At 32.1% G+C, this 19,930-nt stretch overlaps 2 protein-coding genes across 5 annotated transcripts in view; one reads left to right on the top strand and one right to left on the bottom strand.

Moving 5' to 3' along the window:
• Nucleotides 1-19,930, bottom strand: part of LOC103580160 (polypyrimidine tract-binding protein 2) — a 151,505-nt gene that overhangs the window by 109,088 nt on the left and 22,487 nt on the right. Inside the window, exon 1 of one of the 4 annotated variants that reach the window (XM_053740413.1) lies at nt 2,714-3,364. The exons of 1 other annotated variant lie outside the window; for it this stretch is intronic. The gene's annotated coding sequence lies outside the window, so the exon portion shown is untranslated. Of the gene's footprint in view, nt 1-2,713; nt 3,365-19,930 lie in introns of those variants that run through there. 2 more of the 4 variants (XM_053740404.1, XM_053740407.1) reach the window with 2 other exon arrangements.
• On the top strand, nt 10,099-14,933 carry LOC103580159 (esterase FE4). Its single transcript, XM_008561822.2, has 9 exons — nt 10,099-10,480; nt 10,591-10,728; nt 11,619-11,769; nt 12,393-12,841; nt 12,953-13,121; nt 13,335-13,519; nt 13,603-13,750; nt 13,824-13,965; nt 14,175-14,933. The coding sequence occupies exons 1-9, from the start codon at nt 10,289-10,291 to the stop codon at nt 14,485-14,487; spliced, it is 1,887 nt and encodes a 628-aa protein (XP_008560044.1). The 5' UTR covers nt 10,099-10,288; the 3' UTR covers nt 14,488-14,933.

The following is a 19,930-nucleotide window of genomic DNA, read 5'->3' as shown; positions in this document are numbered from 1 at the left end:
AGTGTGAGGAATAGCCGAAATGGTAAGAAAACAAGTCGATCCGGATGCTACCAAGGCTATTGAAATAATTATTACGAAATAAATTATTTAATTTTATTCCTACTTAATATTTAGTGTACATAATACACTTATAAATTTAAATAATAAATAACGCATGTGAGTTTTTTTTTTTCTCTTTTCAGCTGAGCAAAAAAATAATTGATTGATTTTAGAGATGAGATGAGATGAGATGAGGTGAAATAACCAGAAATTATATTATACAATTAAATGTATAATAAAATTAAAGCCAAAGATTTTAAAAAAAGACAAGACTGATGGAGAAATTTATTACCAAGGCCCTGATGGCTGTAAACGAGTGGCGAAGGTCGGTTAACCTTGAGAATGCGCAACTAGTGCCTCTCCACGTGGTCGTTTCGAACTTTCCTCGCGGCAATCATCAGTCGTATAGTAGTGGGGTAGAGGGACAAAGTCGCTGTGTTGTGTGCCAAGTAGTTTAATAAAAAAAATATAAATAAGTATGAAATAAAATATAAAAGAGTAAGACCGAGGGAGGTGGTTCTGAAACTTGACTACCCATCTTTTAAAAGGAATTCTTTGTAGGGGAACCAGGTACCATACTCCTACTCCTTTTATATTATTCCCCTCCATATTCTCTCGTTTTATACAACACGAGTATTGTATACATGCGAATCTCTGTCGACTCGTCCTAAAAACATCGAGTCACGACCGTGAATTAATTGTCCAATTTTTATCACTCTCCATTATATAAAAAAACAAATATAAATATAAATAAAATATATTCACGTATATTTTCATTGTGAAATTAAAAGTGTGCCATTGCGACAGATACTAAAAGTTAAATAATTATAAATTTACTCAGCATTTAAATGTAAATAAAATTACCAAGAAATTTTAACAGATGCAAGACGTGATTTCGAGTACTTAAATCTTTTGAAAGAACTTCATGTTCACCTGTCTGCTAAATTACTAAAGGTATAATAGTATAATGAGGCTTCATGCGGGCAAACCTACTGCAGATAAGACCCAAGGGACTGACGGACTATTGTATTGCAATGAATTCTACTGTATACATATACATATATATATACATATACTTTAGCTGGATAAAAGAACAAAGCCGTCTTGAGTCCACACAATGCCAAGGGTTCCAAAACCGGTTGGACAACTCAGCAAAGTAGACAGAGGTTTGCAATGGTCTAGAAAAATATTTCTTCATTTCCAATACGAATTTATTGCCACAACCTTGACAATTTTGGTTCAGGCATCTCAGTATTTAGTTTTAAAACTCGGAAATTTTCTTGCCACCATTACCAGCATTTTTCTCCTCTATCATTCTAACGAAGGTCTAGAAGTTTTGTCTGGCGACAGACAGACACAGACTCAGTTCCAGATCACAGATGATTTTTCATCGACTTGTCGCGTGTCATTGACGACAGCCGAGCTACTGGTCTCAGTCAACACTTTGTCTAAATAAAATAAAATCATCAGTAGTTTCTACACAATATATATTAAATATATATGAAATAGCCAATAAAAATAAAGCGCTGAGTTCGAGATAGTGGAAAACAAACGGGTATAGCTTTGCCTCGACTGAGCAAATTTACGCGATGGCACTCCTACATCCGCCTCCCTACATATATATAATCCTACAAATATTTATATCTGTATTCATATAAAAAACATAGAGCAGATCAATGACACTAAAAGCTCCAGACATCAAACCAACAAATATTATATATTTTATTTTTCCCATTCCTGTCCTTAATATACATTACCGCAACTATCAACATACATTTACCGACATAATCGTTTACTTCTCAGAAATATAACTTGAATTCAACAGTCAAACATACCATGACGTAATATATAAACAAATATTTGTAATAGGATTCAATCTAATCTCTCCTGATATATATTTCTATCACATATCACATTGTCATGTTTATGTTTTATACATATGAATATATATGACAAGTTTATGGTTTTTTTTTAATATACAGGACATTCGACTTGATCATGATGCCAATTATTTTAAATATGGAAATTTTAATTATTTTAAATGATCCTCAAGTTAGAAGACGATTAAAAATTTTTGTATTTTTTTTTTCAGCAAATAAATTACAAAAAAAAGAAAACTAAAAAAATGCACATGTAGAAAATTAAAAAATCTACCGGTGCAATTTTTTAAAATATTTTTTTTTATAATTTATCGACTTTAAAAAAATTAAAAAATGAATAATCGGCTAACTTCAGGATCATTTAATTTAAATATTTTTAAATACTAATAATAAATATATAATATATAATAAACGTGCTCACGGATGAAAACTTGCGTTCATTATGTATTACATTGATCACGTAAATTTCCAGTATATATATATTTATATTTATATATACATACGTGAGTAATATATAAATGTATAGTTGCGCGTGCGAAATAAAAATAAAATGATAAAAAAAGCGCGTCGAAAAATTTGTTGGTTAACGTCAACGGACATGCGCTTTAAAAACGACGCCGGTTGTTACGCTACAGTACACAAAACATACCCGGTTTTATAAAACTAAACACGCGGATTATTCCATAATTAAATGTCACAATAATTATCTATAAATAATAAATAAATAAATTAATTAATGAAGTAATTAATAAATGAATAAACTATTTAAATATAGTTTAAAAATAGATACATACCAATGGCAGCGCAGAAAAATCCAAGTGTCCACTTAACACAACAAAACACTCACCACAATAAATTTAAAAATAAATACAATAGATTTAAATTCGCGGTTGTTTTTAAAATACCCACAGTACTATAGTTTCTTTTAAAATGGAAGGTGTCTGGTACGTGCGATTTCCAACGTCGCAACAGCTCGACTGTCGACTGAATTGATGAAATAAAGACGAGTTGAGACAGCCACTGTACTAAATAAACTACACTAGTGTATAATGGTGTTATCAACCGACGTAATAAAGACGATAGAGCATAGAATGCTGTCAATTGTTTAAAAACTATTATTATTAATATTAATATTTTTTTTTTAAATATTCAAATCGCGTTGTCGAGTCCGAGTGCGATAAATCCTAACCAAGATTTAATAATTTTTAATAACACGAGGTTTTGAACACACGATTTATTGTTTACTAACGTCAGTAATAATCGCAGATGATTATTAAATATAAAAAAATATATAAACTTAAAAAAAGAAGTTGGCGTGGTTAAAAAAATACGCGTAATAGATCCGGCAAAGTTGTAGGCACGCCACGAGTGTAGAACGACGCTAAAACTTGGCCACGAGTCTCGGCAATGAATGTGCTGGAGGGGAAAGAAGTCAGCGGTGGTGGGGATGGACCGAGCGGCGGTGAGGGGAACTAAGTTACGCGCCAGCTAGAGTGTAGACTGTAGACTGTGTATAGTATGAAGAGTGTGGAGTCGAGTGATTGCCGGTGTGGGAGTGAGACCACTGGATTTATATATAGTCTAGTACACGTGGAGTAGACGAGGACAGAGAAAAATTGAGCATTTGCCGCGCACAAGAGTGTACAAGTATAGTGTACAAGTAGAAGAATGGAGAATTGGAGAGAGGGGAGGGGAGAACGAATGCTGGCTGCTGGTTTGGTCTTCAACTGATGAAGGTGGTCGGAGTTGGAGATACCGCGACTGAGGTGGGGAGGCAAGCAGGCCAGCTGGAAACTAACGTGACTAACACTTCGGGTTTACTCGTATAAATTCGTCATCACTCGACACTAAGACTGAACCAAGTTACTAAACCAAAGCCAAGTCAAGTAAAGTTGGAGACTTTTCTTTATATTTACTTATATCAATGTATGGCTCATATATTATTATATATGTATATGCACATTCTTTTTTAAATTTACTACTCAGCTGTACTGTATTGCACAGTATAGCACTTGATGTTATATGTCGTATATAAAAAAAAAAATATATATGGTAGTATAGAATGGTGTAGTGAATGCTTTCTCTGTCTTTGGCATGAGGTCATGTGGGATTCTTTGTCGTGTGTCTTGCACGCACGTGCTCAACACACACATTGATATTTGAGTGCACGTGAGTGTGCGCTTGCACTCGCGGCGGGCACGAGAATGCGAGACGCGGGAAAAAATAAATAAAAACGATGAGGGTCGCGGAAGGCTCTGAGGGGGGAGAAGAAAGGGAGATGTAATAAAAAATAAAAATCGTTGAGCCAAGTAGTATAAAGACACAGAACGACGACAAGACCTTGCTTACTACGACGCTCGAAAACCCTCGATCGTCGCGCTTGGGGCCTTTGTCGTCGCCGCTGGCTTCCCTTCCCTCCGGTTACCAGAGAACACAACAGAAGAAAAGAAATCCATGGGCGTCGAGACTTTCTTTCTTTACTCATTCACCCTCTGCCATTGCAGTGCATGTACGTATACAAGAGTAATAGATTTTCCGTGGGTATGTATGACTTTAATTTAAAAATTTTTTTTTTATTTGTAGGTAATGTACCGAGTGTAATTTTCATAGAGTGAAAAATAATTAGATTCTGTCGAAACGACGTTGTTAATTTCTGTACACTTTACATGTATATATAAATTTTAACGTGATGTAAGCCGCAGGAAATAGTAGTCGACGCTTATGAGCCAGTCGGCGATGCATCTGCAAGTACGTATAGTAATATAGTAGTAGTATAGCAGAGAAGAGGAGAGCCTCCAATGATTGAAGCACGTAAACTTGGGGCACACGGTCGAAGAGAACAAAGTGACGGTGGGTTCTCATCCACGATGTTGTTATAAATACAATATATATATATATATATTTGTACAGTCACTTTTATATACATATACACAACGCAACGTGTAGATATATATAGAGTACATGAAGTGAGTGGTGAGACACAAAGGGAATAAAATTCCCACTATAAATTCTTACTTGTCAATTTTTATAACCGTACTTTGCTTTCAACTCGCAAATTTGGCACACAATCATCATGACTATACTTGGAAATTAAAAAAAAATTTTTATTGTAAATGTTGTGTTTAAATGATATCATGATGTGTAGTAATAATAAATAATTACATAAAATTAAATTATATAACGCGTAATTAGTCTACTATAAGATAATGCACCGACTAAATTTCAACTGTCTGAAAGTAAAGTTTGTCTAACGATCTCAACACACCATAACATAAGTTATTGAATTGGAAGCTTGCGTGTCTCTTGCCAACTTCGTACGGATATTCACAAGCTTTTCCGATCTAATACTCTGCTTCTTGTTCACGAATACTCTCACATGTGTATATATAAATATAGTTGTTTTCTGCGCTAGTGATATTATCGGCAGGTGTCTACTGATACCTCGAGAGACTCACAAGTTTGAAAAACCTACAGAATCGATTCAACGACGAGAGCTTATCACGTCGAATGTCGCGGGCGTAGGTGACGGTGCTCCGGAATGGAAGGTAAACACGAAGAGTTTACGACTGCGAAAAAAACTAAAAAAAACGATTTGCTATTCCCCTGCTACCTAAACTCACATGACCTTATTCTAACTTTTGGTGAGTTATTTATCCAAATACCTATTCTACATATGTGTGTACAAATACTTTTAAAATGTATTACGAAGGGATAAACTTTCGATTACAATATATCACTCCATTACATTTTTTATGTACTCACTAATTTAGTTAACAATTTTTTTTGTTTGTTTTCAGAACAGAGTGCAACATAATTTACACTCACCACAATATAATGCTAAAGACATTTAAAAACAACCGCATGAACAATCAGAGACTATAAAAAGAATAAGGCAGACGCATATATAGATCGCATTCTCTTGGTTTTATAACTCTATGTAGTTATTAAGTATATGTACGTACATGTATGCATATATACATAATATACGGAAGCAATTGTGTTGCGTGTTACTACTGCTGTGACTCATTTAAAATCGACCGTCCGTCGTCCTACTTTACGACACTGCATTTATATTAGCTTAAAAAGGAAGAAAAGCTATTTCACACCACGTGTATAACCTAATCAACCAAATCATCAAGGTGTGAGCAACACGGATTTGCATAACAAATTTTTATTTTCTCAGAGCTCGTTTCTCCGTCCAATGATCGAATTTCGATAACAAAAAAAAAATAAAATAAAATTTCCATAAAAAATAAAATTTTTTTAGATAAAAATAACTCATGTGTGTGATAATGATATAATAAAAATACGCGTAAGAATACGAATGAGTTTATCAACTACTTATTACAGGTTATATTTGCGTGGCATTGATGATATTCATGGGGGTTATTGTCGGTGGTTTTATCTTGACTCGCTTGAACGAGCCAATATTACGTCGCGTGGAACGTTACACACACATACACATATACACGCACACATTCGCCACGTCAAGATATATATATATAAATACATACTTACACATGACAGCCACGTAAAAGCATCTCATCGTGTGTGTACCGTATAAGAGGGCGAATGACAGTACAGTACACAGAGGCTTCACACATACCATCAACATATATATCGATATATGTATGTATGTGTATATAAATGACACACATGATAATACAGGCGTATATATCTGTACAGCTGTGGTGGTATGGGCGCCCTCGGTTGATCGGATTTTGCATAGGAAAATTTGCATTGCACACCGCGAATACGCGAGTGCGGGTCAACGGTCGACATCATGCGAGAGAGCAGACGTTACCCTTAACGCACCCCTGCATGCGTACCAGAGCTTTGAAATTATGCGGGCCCAGTATTTTCCACTATACCCTGTGTCCAACTCTGTCCAACTCTGTCCACCACCACCATCACCAGCACCTCATTCTCATCTACCAGACTCAACTTCTATTGGTGTGTCCTCTCCAACTCACTGTACATTCTATTTACCAAAGCATCGGTAATATATTTAGGTGATCATGCGAACGGTGAATAGGACTCTTGAGGCAGAACGACGTGGTCATTGCGTCACCATCATTCACTAGTCAATATATCTATATAAATGTTAAATATATATGGACGTGTGTGTTCCATGAGTATGTGTAGGAGGAAAAGCTTTCAGATCCTCGATGATTTACCTTGGCTGATGTAAATTTGTGCAATTCATTCAATACGATCATCGAACATGTGCATGCATATTATGAGGCTTATATACAAAGGATTATGTATGATGTTGAACAAAATGGCTTTATCGTTAAAATGCTAGTAAAATCAAAACATAATATTACAACTACTGCATATATGACGATGATATTACCGTCGTCGCGTTGTACCCTTTTATATATTTACGCCCTTGGGTTGTTCATCAGAGCTTGCAATATTTTACCGCGTATTTTAACCGGTAACTCATGCATACCTATAAAACACGCTTGATGTATCAAAAATAATAACCAGCAAGACAGCTGCGGGTGCAATTATACTGGAATCGATGGACTGAGATTAATTATTGCTCTTCTTTTTTAAATTTATCTCAATAAACCTTTTTTATTCATACATCATTATTATTTACTTTTCTTCAGTATGTTTACATTTATTCAAACTTGTACAATTTCTCTGTTATTTTATATTATTTATACTTTTTTTTACTATTATAACCAGATATTGAATGGACTTGGGATATTCTTGGGCCGCGTGCACGAGCAAGAAAACTGAGTACACCTCATCCATTTTAATTTCTCAGCAGCGCTTGCAGCAGCTATACACTGGCAACATCAGCATAGGAGCCAGCGTCTACTCGGTCGAGTATGTACGTAGTGAACCTGGCAGAGGCATTGCAACTACTACCCCTCGGGTCTTTCAACGATGAACGTACGGTTAACGCTCGCGGATGCATGGAATTTTTCATTAAATCGCAGCGGTAGGCAACGCGCCACTACTGTGTTACGGACGCGTTTTACCATATCTCTCTTTCTTTTACTCTCTGGGGTTTGTTTTTTTTTTCTTTTTTAACTCGTACCAACAATGCATCAGAGTGTATTTATAAGAGGTGATCTGTCTTCTTAAATCTTTTCACCACCGTAAAAAGATATTCAAATCACCTTCGCTATTCTGCACTTGCAGTTTTATCTCTCGTCAAACCTTCAAGAAAAAGCTCTTTGTAAAAATTAAAACACCATTTATTTCAACCGCTAATTCTATTGTATTTTTAATTAACAAGCCAAGCTAATTATTATTAATGAAACTACTTTTATTTTTTAGCTGGAATTTCGACGAAAGCCCCAATTCATATAAATATGGCCTATAATAAATTTTATTTATAAAAAAAATGAATTTTTAATTTAAACTTCGGCTGCCCCGAAACTTTCTGATGTTTTCGAACTCGGGGAGCTAAGTCTAGATTTTCGATTGATTTTCTATAAATTTTCTTCGATGGTGACCCTGATTAAAATTAAGGCGTTCGATGGATGCTTGAAGGCCTCGAGGGTATCAGACAAGTCTTCTAGAAGAAAAGTAACACACGAAAGTGAATGGAAAATCATTTTTTTCACAACACTGAGCCCTGGGTCTAGATTTTCGATCGATTTTCTGCAGATTTTCTTACGGTGGCCTACACACACCAGAAAGTTCAACCGGAAATAGCTTACTAGGAGCTCAAAATGTCGGGATCTGATAAAAACTCGATTTTCGAAAATCGGATTTAAACCAATAATTTCCCTTGTTTCGGAAATTTTTAATTTTCATAGCGGGAAGTTTAAAAAAAAAATATAAAAATAAAAAATGACTATTTGAGACTACTTTTAAGAAAAATTTTGTTTCATTTAAATTTTCTCTTCCTCTCCTCTCACTTTCAATAATTATATTTTTTTCCAAATGATACCATGTACAAATAGCGCAGAGATACCGTTTTTGGTCATTTCAGGGTCAGTTTGGACACTTGAAAAGTTTAAATAAAACAATTTATAAAAAACGCAATGACATAACTTTTTTTTTTAAAATGTGTTCAAAGATACTTTTGTTCCACTATTGAAATAAAAATTTTATTTGATACTTTTTTCATTAATTAAAATAAAGTATCAAATGTCCGAAAATGGAGCAGTGGCCACAAATGGTACCTCTACCCTATTACCTAAGTTATAAATTTGTTATATAATTTCTAAAGTTATTGAGTAAATTTTCCCATATTCCAAATATATATTATTTCCATAAAAGAACCGTGAGTGGGATTTGAACTCATGACCTTTAATTTTCAGTTTAAAATTTAGTGTTTCAGTAAATTTTTTCTTTTTTTTGTTTTTTTTTTTTACTGGTACTGATAAATGTAATCTGATATTTTTGATCATTAATAGGTTAATGTGATACACAAGATAAACTAAATCAGCAGATAATCAATAGTATGTGAATTTATGTAGACGTAGATGGCAGACGAGCGGACTAAAGAGAAGGATGATTTTGATTTAATGGTGTATTGGGTAGGAAAACTAGAGAAATGGAATTAATTTGTGCTGCTAGTCACATCTAAACCACCTTTTCCATGTGAATTCTATATAACCATGAGAGAGTGGTATCATGATTTCTCTCAATTTTACGAGGTAAATTAAATCCTGGATCTGCCACCACTCGATGCTGCTACAGAGTCGAATCAACAAACTCGGCAATCCTTTTAGTAATTGCATTTGAAATTGGTATATCTGAAAATCTCATTCATAAGATCTTCATCGACTCATTGACCTTTTTTATCTGTCTAAATATACATCTATATACCTAGTGATTAAATTTTAACATTGACAGGATATATTTATTTATTATCACTGAGAATAAACTCAATAAAATAAAAATAAATTTTTAATTAAAATGAAATATATATGTATGAAATTGATAGCTCTGTTTATAAATATTAATTGAAAATAAAATAGTTAATTTAAATTTAAATATTTATCATTATGCATTTATTAATATATTTAAATAAATGCAAAATAAAAATAACAGTAATGTGTCATATGATTGTTTAATATTAAACGTAATAAATTGTTTAATAAATAAGTCATCACACTGAGTCTAGTTGTCAGATGATTATATCACTCACAAAATGAGAAGCGCAGTTTAATTAAAGCTTTGCCTTCTGTTTACTTGTGCTATCAGCCCCCAGAGCGCGCGCATACTATCGTGATAATTACCCGAAAGTAAGTGTAACAATTGCAAAAGCTGAAAACTCCCAACAGTCGTTAATCAACGACCGCTTGATGGAGTTTTCAAATTGTCACTTCACGCTTTTATAAATATACGTTTTCGTTTACTTATTTATTTATTTGATTAATAGTACTATTATTAAAATGAATTTTGTTTCCGTTATTTATTTTTTAATTGCGTTTGCTTGTACAACTAAAGCGTTAGATGATCCAATTGTTCGAACTTCATTTGGTCCAGTTCTGGGTAAATGGATGTCAAGTCATTGGGGATACAGAATTGCTGGTTTTCTGGGTATTCCTTATGCTCAACCACCACTTGGTTCCCTTCGTTTTGAGGTAAATTTTATATATATATATATATATATATATATATATATATATATATATATATATATATATACACATATAATTTAAAATAATAAATTGACTATTTTTATGAATGTCAGAGACCGCAACCGTGGCATCAAAGCTGGACAAAACTCCGCGATGCTACGGTCGACGGCCCTCAGTGTCCGCAATTAAATGATGACGGAATCGTTGTTGGAGATGAAGATTGCCTACATCTAAATGTTTTTGTACCTGAAGTAAGTACTTTATTATAAATTTAAATATAAATACATTCGTATAAAAAAAAGCTGCTCTGGAAATAAAGAAATCGAAAATTTTAAATGACTCGGAAATTAAAGTTAGGTTTTATGATACGGAAATTAACCGACGTCTAATAATTTTTGGATTCTTTTGAAAACGACAAATTAAAAAAAAAATATTTTTTAAAATTGCACCTCTAGTTTTTTAAATTTTTTACATGTGTATATTTTTTTTTAATTAACGTGTTGAAAAAAAAAAATTCAAAAATTATTATTTTTTAAATTTGAAAATTTCCGTAATGTTTAATGAATTTTTTTTAAGTATCGAAAAAATCTAATGTAAACTTTTGAGTCGTTTAAGATCCGAAAATGTATTGCGCATAACTTTTTTAAACCTATTGTTTTTTGTTCACGTGGCTCGCGATATTTATAAAAGAAAACATAGGAAATAAAAAGTTTTAAATTAAAAATAAAGTTTTGTTCACCTACATTAGGTATTCTATAAAGTGAAGTAATTTATTATAGATGGGAAAGTTGGGCATTCTAGAGGTTGTATTATGTGTGGCGGTAAAAGTAACACGATCTCTATTGTCTGCGGAGGCCGTACGTTAATTAATGAAAAAAGAAAAAACCTCGAGGTCGTGTATAACAAATTGCATGGATAATTTTACGCTGAATCTCTATAATGTGATAAAAACATACCCACTCTAACTACTTAAATTATTATCTTCTGCGCTGCCGTAATTTATTAAAATGTTTTTTTTCTTTTTCTCATATGCAAATATCAGATAACAAATGATAAGAGGAGAGCTCAATGAAATAAAAATTATTTTATTATGATCTTTTTATTATTTAATAATCTTTAGTAATTAGTGATAATTTTATAGAATGCTAGCTCGGAAAAATTGCCTGTTATGGTGTTTGTTCACGGAGGATCATTTGTTACTGGAAGTAATAATAGTACATTACTAGCGCCAAGTTATCTGTTGGATCGAAAATTAATTCTCGTTACAGTTAATTACCGACTTGGTATATTAGGTAAATATTAAATTACAATAAAATCATTTTTATTCCAAAAATAAAAAGCGACTGTAATATTTGAACCCTGATTTGCAGTATTAATTTTTAACCGGTTCGAAAACTTGGTACTTAATATTTTATAAATAATCACTGGCAAGTATCAGCTTAATAAAATCAGAGCTCTAAATTTAAAATAATAATCCCTGAAAATGAATAATTTTCCAAGCGGGAAATTGAAAAATTTATTAATTATTATTTGCATATTAAACTTACTAATTTATTTCCATTTCCATTTTAATCTCTTATTAATAATTAAAAGATAAAAACCAAGTTTTTATATTTTTTTTTTTTTTTAAATAATTGATTTAAAAATTAATTTATATTTACAAGTCATATTCCATTCAGCTTTTCCATAAATAAAAAATAAATTAATAATTTACTTTTGAATAATAAATTTTTTTACTTTTACTGTACATTAAATCTCATCCCCAATAACAAATCTATCAAAGTTTTATACAGTTATTAAATATTTATAAACACAAAGCTATTGATTTATTTAATTGTCATTTTTTATTTTAAAAATTATAGATAAATAAAAATTTTTTTCATCGTGTAAATCGTTTGGAATTATGATTTTAAAGGGTTTCTAAGCAGTGGCAATGAGGCTTCACCAGGTAACTATGGTATAAAAGACGTACTTGAAGCTTTAAAGTGGATACAAGGTAATATCGAGAACTTTGGTGGTGATCCAAGTTCAGTAACACTGAGTGGAGTGAGTGCTGGTGCTTCAATAGCTCACCACTTAGGACTTTCTCAACGCACAGAGGGTCTCTTTGACAAGCTGATCACTCACTCTGGTGTAGCAAGTGCACCTTGGGGTATACATCCAACTCATCACGCGAAAACCCGTTACACTTTCGTTGCACTAGCTGCTCAACTTGGATGCGGTCCTGTCCGTAAAATTACCGACTTCGACTACGCATTTGGCGAGTGGAAAGCCAACGAGACCATCACCGGTGACGATAAGGACATAATAAAATGCCTACGTCGGATGAGTTCCGAACGAATCACTCAACAGCTCAGTTTCTTTGTATGTTTATCAACCTTAAGCAAATATTATATTTTTTCATAGCATGTTATGTGGAGTGGAACTATTGAATAGAGTTGTCAGAAAAATACCATTAAAACTATTTTTTTTCAGCAAGTATGGCATAAGAATTCGTACTGTAATTTTGGACCAACAGTTGAAAGTGATTCTGAAGGTGCTATTGTCGTACGACATCCACTGTCTACTATTAAGCAAGGAAAATTCCGTGATATTCCTTGGATCGTTGGAGTGGTTTCTGACGAAGGTTTACTCAAGTCAATGAGTTAGTTCATTTTTTTTTGTTCTTCTGTACACTGTCAAAAATTTGGAGTGAATTCGGAGTGATTAAGGATTTTATTTCAATCCGATCTAGAGATTCAATATCACATTAAACTGCTCTTGGGAGTGAATTTTACTCCGGATTTACTCTGCTAAATTTTTAAACTGTAATTAAGTTATTATTATTTTTAAAATATTGAAAAATATTTTTTAAAAGGTTTATTGACCGACGAACAATTGCTCCATGAATTTAAAACTAAATTTGGTGACGTGATATCACTGTATCTAGAAACTGAAGAGATCGTTATGAATACCACGAAATTCGCAACGGAATTAATAAACTTTTATTCTCTATTCGATGACAATATTTCTGATGAAGAGTTCACTAGCAATTTAACAGCGGTAATTTTTTTTTTTTTACCGATTAAAAGGTTTATTATGATTCTATTGATTTATTTTTTTTCAATTCTCTTATATTCCTTTAGATGACAGGTGATGGATTAATGAATTATTGGATTTATGAAGCCTTAAATGCTCAGGCTCCGAAGATGAAATCAAATGTTTTTTTCTATGAATTTGCATACGAGGGTACTTACACCTCAACTTATGCATATCAATATCCTCAGCGATATGGTAATTAATTTTTAAAAAATTTATTTCAATAAAAGAGTGAATTTATATATTGAATGAAAATTATTTTCAATAGGTATTGATCATACAGACGATTTAAATTATTTGTTCCCAATAAATAATGTTAAATTTGCGGATCTGCAATTGCACAACACAGCTAAAGATGAAACAATGATAAACATAATGGTTGAAATGTGGACTAATTTTGTTAAAGATGGGTGAGTATGTGTTGTATTTAGTTATTAATTGTGATTAAACGATTGGAACGATCGATGATTATCGTGACTCATGATGATGATGATGATAGACATAAATTAAGTAGAATATACTTGAGTGAAACGTGGGTACTTAGTTTAGTAGCATTCTCGTCATACCGTTTGGCTGATCGATCAAACGATATCCGGTGATCTCCTTCATTTATTCACAGAATACCAAGCGCACGGCTAACACCAGATTGGGAACCGTATCGAGAGGATTTCCGATTCATGAAGATTGGCATGGGAAGATCGCCGGATATTTCGATGAAGGAGGGCTTCCTGCCGATTAGAATGAAATTCTGGCGCAATCTCATGAGTAGTGTAACAGCACCCATGGAACTTATTTTTCCTCCTCAGAAAAATGATGACAAGAATAACGGCAATGATCATTACGCAAGCGCCGCCAGTCAATCTTATCCAAATTTACTTCATCCCTGTCTCATACTTTCAATAGTCAATTTAATTTATATTTTCTGTAGTTAATTCCACTGCATTTAGACAGTTCGGCATGGCAGGTGCAACCTCACCTCCGAGTCCGGCGATCATCAAACAGATCATCGCTGGACTTGTCTATTCTCCAACCCAAAAATATTAATCTATAAGTCGAAGGCATTAAAATAATTTTGTGTTATGACCAACAAGCTTGACTTATACCCGTAAAAAATATTTTTTCAATGGGTTGGAGCCTCACTGGTGCATATCCACTTGATAGATCGTCCATGAAACGAACAAACAAATAAAGTAATTACTCTCTTAAATTTGAAATAGTGAAAATACTGACTATTCACTGTTTACTAGTGAAAAATACATTATTAATTCAAATAGTCGTATACTATTAACTGCCAAATAGTCACTGTCACGTGATTTTCACTAATTCGTTTTTAGAGCGTAATAAAAAAATTATAAAAATAAAAATAGTTTTAAAAATAATTTAGTTAATTGTATAGCTGTTATTTAATTTATTTTAATGCTTCTATTTATTTGAATCTGTTAATAATGTTATGTACAAATAAAGCATGTTTTAGTGATGAGTTATATTTTTTGTCGTTTCGCATTCATCATTTATATATTTATGTAAATATTCTAGTTTGTATTATGTTATATTATATTATATTAAATTATATGTTGTATATATAAATATATAGAAAGTATAGTATACTGTAGGGAGCCTGCCAACGCTATACAGAATCAGAAACATTTTCATTGACGGAAATGTGTAAACTTAAAAACGGAAATTCACATCTTCAAGCGCTTTTACAAACTTAAACTAAAGTTTATGAACCCTCCAACTGTTAATCACGTACTACAATCGTATTATAAACTTTAGTCTTAGTCAAAACTCGGAGCGTAGCTTAAAGTGAAAAACACTGGGAACTATTGCTGCAGCAACAGAAACACCAACAGCAGTAATATCTACCGACATTTCTTACTTTGAATAAGATCCAATCAAATAAATTGTTCAAACAAAAGCAAGCTTTGACTTTATACATACATATAAATACAGAGTGAATTTAATTACAGCATATCGCCAAGATTTTATTTTCTTCATTGTTATTTTTTATTTTTAGTATCTCATTCTTTTCTTCATCATCTACTACTATTAGACCATTTGACCAGAAGAGAATAAAAGGTTGGCTTTGTCGTTCAACTTGATACTGATTGAACGAGTATGAAGCAACGAATGAGCGAACGAGTATAGAACAGGACAACATCGGGAATTCGAGGATTCTCAGTCCCATTTCACTGAAGTAGTAATGGTTGGGCAATTTGCAGGCGTACAGTCGGAAAAAAACGGCAATCGAGCGACCTGTGTGTTGCTCGTTGAAAACACAAAGAAAAAAAAATACAACAGACAAAAGGAAGGGAAAAATGAGAGAGCCCGAAAATAGACAAAAACGTAAATAAATAAAGTGAAATAGAAAAAATAATGAAAATAGATAAACCAACGGTGGGGTTGTGCGTCGTCGTTTCAAACGGCATCAAGAGTGTACCCGCGATGCAGAGTGCGGTGAAAATGGCCCCTAGAGAGAGATTATTCTATTGCATTCACGCGCACGTCGAGTGTTACGCGGTCGCAAACGTAAACCGGGCAACACACATTGATTGACAATTTGCATATACAAATAAGTTTGGTACTGATGAGGTGAGAGTGTGTGTTTACCTAGCAGTCGAATAATTGTTTTCATTTAACAATCCGGAAAACACTTTTTATATTTTTTTTTACTCTTTTAAATTTTTTTTTATGCCGCATTGTAGAAAAAAACCCGCTCATTAATAAAAATAAACTTTTCATTATTACATAAATTTACATCTACTCTACCCTATGTTAAATTTCATTAAAAATTTTTCACAACACAGTTTTTTGTTCCTCTTCAAAAACTCAGAACAATGTTAATATTTTATTATCAAAAACACAATTGAATGGTTTTATTTATTAAAAATGAAATTTTACTCGGATAAATTTTTCCTCTTTACTATTAATTGTATTAATGAGCGGTGGAATAATAATAATAGCGCGTACGTCCATGGAATCAGTAAAATCCCTATATTCGAACAGGGGAATTATGATAAATAAAAAATGGAAATATAGGTTTTAAAAAAAAATAAATAATCAGAATGCAAATAGACCGGTAGGCTAGTTGGCAACTAGCATGATGCATTTCCCGTACTTTAGTCAGATGGAAATCAAGCATCGATTACGGGAACACGATACCGGGCTTGTACGGCCTTGCATATCGTATATGATAGTAGCCTCCGGGCATAAATCGCACAATGCGCTAATGCGACATATTGTTCGTGGCAGTAAAAATTGCCCCTCGTTACGTATTACAATGCAAGTTGAGCTTTCGTCCCCTTTCTCACTACACGACTTTCAACCGAGTTATAGACTCTGTTGGAAATTCAACCTCACCTCAACCATTTGCATCTTCAAGTTGTGAACATGCATCCACATATATGTGCAACATATAATAAATGCCATACGCTATTGCTTATTAAATTTAATAGTAATAATAATAATAATAATAATAATAATAATAATACAATATAAGAATCGTTAAAATAAACGTTTAAAAAATTATTACGTCGACGATGATAGTAAGCGACGCAGTTATGTATGCGATAACCGGATAGAATTCGATTAATCGAGAAATGAGGCACTTGGCCTAGAAACTGACGACAACATCCGCGATATAGGAGTCTCATGGGTAAAACCTAGCTGAGTATATATATATATATATATATATATATATATATATATATATATATATATATATATATATATATATATATATATATATATGGGTAAGGGTACTACGAGGGTTAAATTCTAATATATATATATATATATATATATATATATATATATATATATATATATACATCCATATTGTATATGTGGATACCATAGAAGCAAGTGAAATTCCCAGGTGACGCGACCCCTCGCAAGTAATTTCTGCATACGTGATAAAAAGTATTGTTTTTATGGGAAATTTTTTTAACTAATCACTGATAAAATTCGACTGATATTATCTATAACTTGTTTTTTTTTTTTTTTGTTTTTTTTTAACATTATAAAGATATATCGTGTATAAATTCATAAGCTTGAAACTACTGGAAAAATGGATAAAAATATCTGAATTATTCAAGTTTTAATAATTTCATTTAATTGACTTAATGACTAATAAAATTTTAGTCTTTTTTTGCAGATTTTAATTGTTAGCTAGTAAGTCTTAGTTAATAAAAAAAATTATCTTCTGATTACTGATCCAATGAATTATTAAATTAATAGCGCAAAAAAAAATCATACTTTTTTTGGTAAAAAAACGTAACCTATCTTTTGTGTCTCAACTCTTTGTAAAAAGTAGCTTTGAAAAAAAAAACACTTCCTCTGATGGCCGCGGTATATTTAAGGCCAGCTGCTCGTAGCAAAGGCAGTAGAAAAAAAATACACTTATAACTTTTTTACCCAGCCTCTTTGTTCTGCATACAAAAATATTAAATGCATACTCTTTAAAAATTTATAATAAATAAAAAATTGTTTTCAATTTTATTTTTAATTTACTTTAAACTCAAAATTTATGAGCTTACACTTAAATAAACGTAACTGAGTTTACTAAAAATAAATTTATATTGCAAAGCTGTCTTTTAGTTAACTAAACTTTAATTATAAATTTATATATACCATCCACACATTTCTATGTATATATATATATATATATATATATATATATATATATATGGAGGCAAATAAAATAGTATTAATACCGCTGATATTTTTTTTAACCTCGCTTATTTTAAAAATAAAAATATTGGGATTTAAAAAAGTTTAGAATCGCGGATTTTCAGCTTAAATAATTTATTTTTAAAAATTATTTAAATATTTTGCTTTTATTCAAGACTCATCTCAAAGGTGTTTCTGTAAAAAATTTTCTAAGACTAAAAAATCAAAGCTGCATTATTTGAATCGCAAATTCTTTATATTCTATTCTATCTAATACCTGGTCTCTATGGAAGTTGATGCCTAAATTTTGAGTCTGTGACGTACCCACAGGAAAAAACTATTCTTGTTTGAAATGCTATGGTGTCATAGTAAATCCGGACCATCTTGCTCGTCTGCACGGAAAAAAATGATGCTCAAAATTTAAATAGTTTGTAGTTTATTTTCATGTTATGCAGAAATTTAAATAAACATCACAAATTACTATGGTCAGAAAAATTTTTGTACATGTTTATTTGCATTTTCGTCAAGTAGCTAGTATGGCTTGGCCTTACTATGACACCATAGAATTTCAAGCAAGAATAATTTCTCCGTGTAGTTTTATTGCTCGTTGGAGAAATCTTTCTTCCACTTAAGAACTCGTAAAAACTGATCCTGCTAAATAAAATTTCAAGTAAAACATTTACTAAAAGTAATTAAAACATAAAATTAATAGAATAATTTTTGCTCTGTTTGATATTTATCAGCCGAATAATTTAAAATACGTCAATTAACTGTCAAGTTATTTTTCAGTGTACTCAAAAATCACCAGTAAATATTTCGAATAAATATTCACTTCAAAGGTAAATTTTCGTTAGCGTAATTAATTATTTTATTGTAAAGTAAATTATTTACGAACATATCTACAATATTCAGTAGAATTATAATCCTAGGGCAAAACTTTTAAGTACAACCTCTTTAAGTTTACCCTCTTATTAGAATTAAATATTTACTAGATGTAATGAAAGTTTCATATAAATTTTTTATGAACCATAATAAAAAATAATAATTTCGTAACTGACTATTCAATTGTATTGAAAATAACATAAATACCATTGCCTGTAGCCTTAAAAAAAATATTTTAAAAAAAAGAATGAATCAATCGGAATATATACATGCATCCGATCGATTGGCCTGCCCCCTGACATCTTTCGTAGTTCAAAAATTGAACTGGACAACGAGGCGTCTGTGCAATCGAATGGTCCAACGAGTTTTTCGGTACGACGCTCAAATTTACATGAATTGAATGGAGCGTGGCAGAAAGCGAGACAAAATAACCTGCACTATACTACAATATACACCTTTTTTTATCAATACATATATATAAATATATATGTATGTGTATGCATGTGTGGGAGTGCAGATCTACATGCATAAATCGCTGGATTTTTCGACATCTCTCTCATTCCCTCTAACTCTCCCGTAAACCCGCGCCTATATTTCGTGCATCGGCACATATCCACAGAGAGCCGATGCGGAAGAAGAGTTAATTGTTGTACTGAGTGTTTTATTTTTTAAATTTTTATATTTTCAATCTACTGTCATCATTGTCACTTTTATCTTTGCCAATTAAATAAAGAAAGAGGAAAAAAAAAACGCAAATTAACAGTATACAGACCAGAGTATTGAAGCTAATAATTAATATTTATTTTTACACACACATGCGTA

The sequence above is a fragment of the Microplitis demolitor genome, chromosome 1, assembly GCF_026212275.2.
Source record: "Microplitis demolitor isolate Queensland-Clemson2020A chromosome 1, iyMicDemo2.1a, whole genome shotgun sequence".
Taxonomy (NCBI): domain Eukaryota; kingdom Metazoa; phylum Arthropoda; class Insecta; order Hymenoptera; family Braconidae; genus Microplitis; species Microplitis demolitor.
Note: the sequence above shows the minus strand (reverse complement) of the source record. Positions and strands in the feature narration are given on the sequence as shown.

Bases quoted from the DNA above. Each gene is read 5' to 3' on its own strand.
- LOC103580159 (XM_008561822.2), top strand. From the start codon at position 10,289: ATGAATTTTGTTTCCGTTATTTATTTTTTAATTGCGTTTGCTTGTACA. The intron at 10,729-11,618 runs GTAAGTACTTTA...ATAATTTTATAG, and splicing joins TAAATGTTTTTGTACCTGAA to AATGCTAGCTCGGAAAAATT. The intron at 13,122-13,334 runs GTTAGTTCATTT...ATTTTTTAAAAG, and splicing joins AGGTTTACTCAAGTCAATGA to GTTTATTGACCGACGAACAA.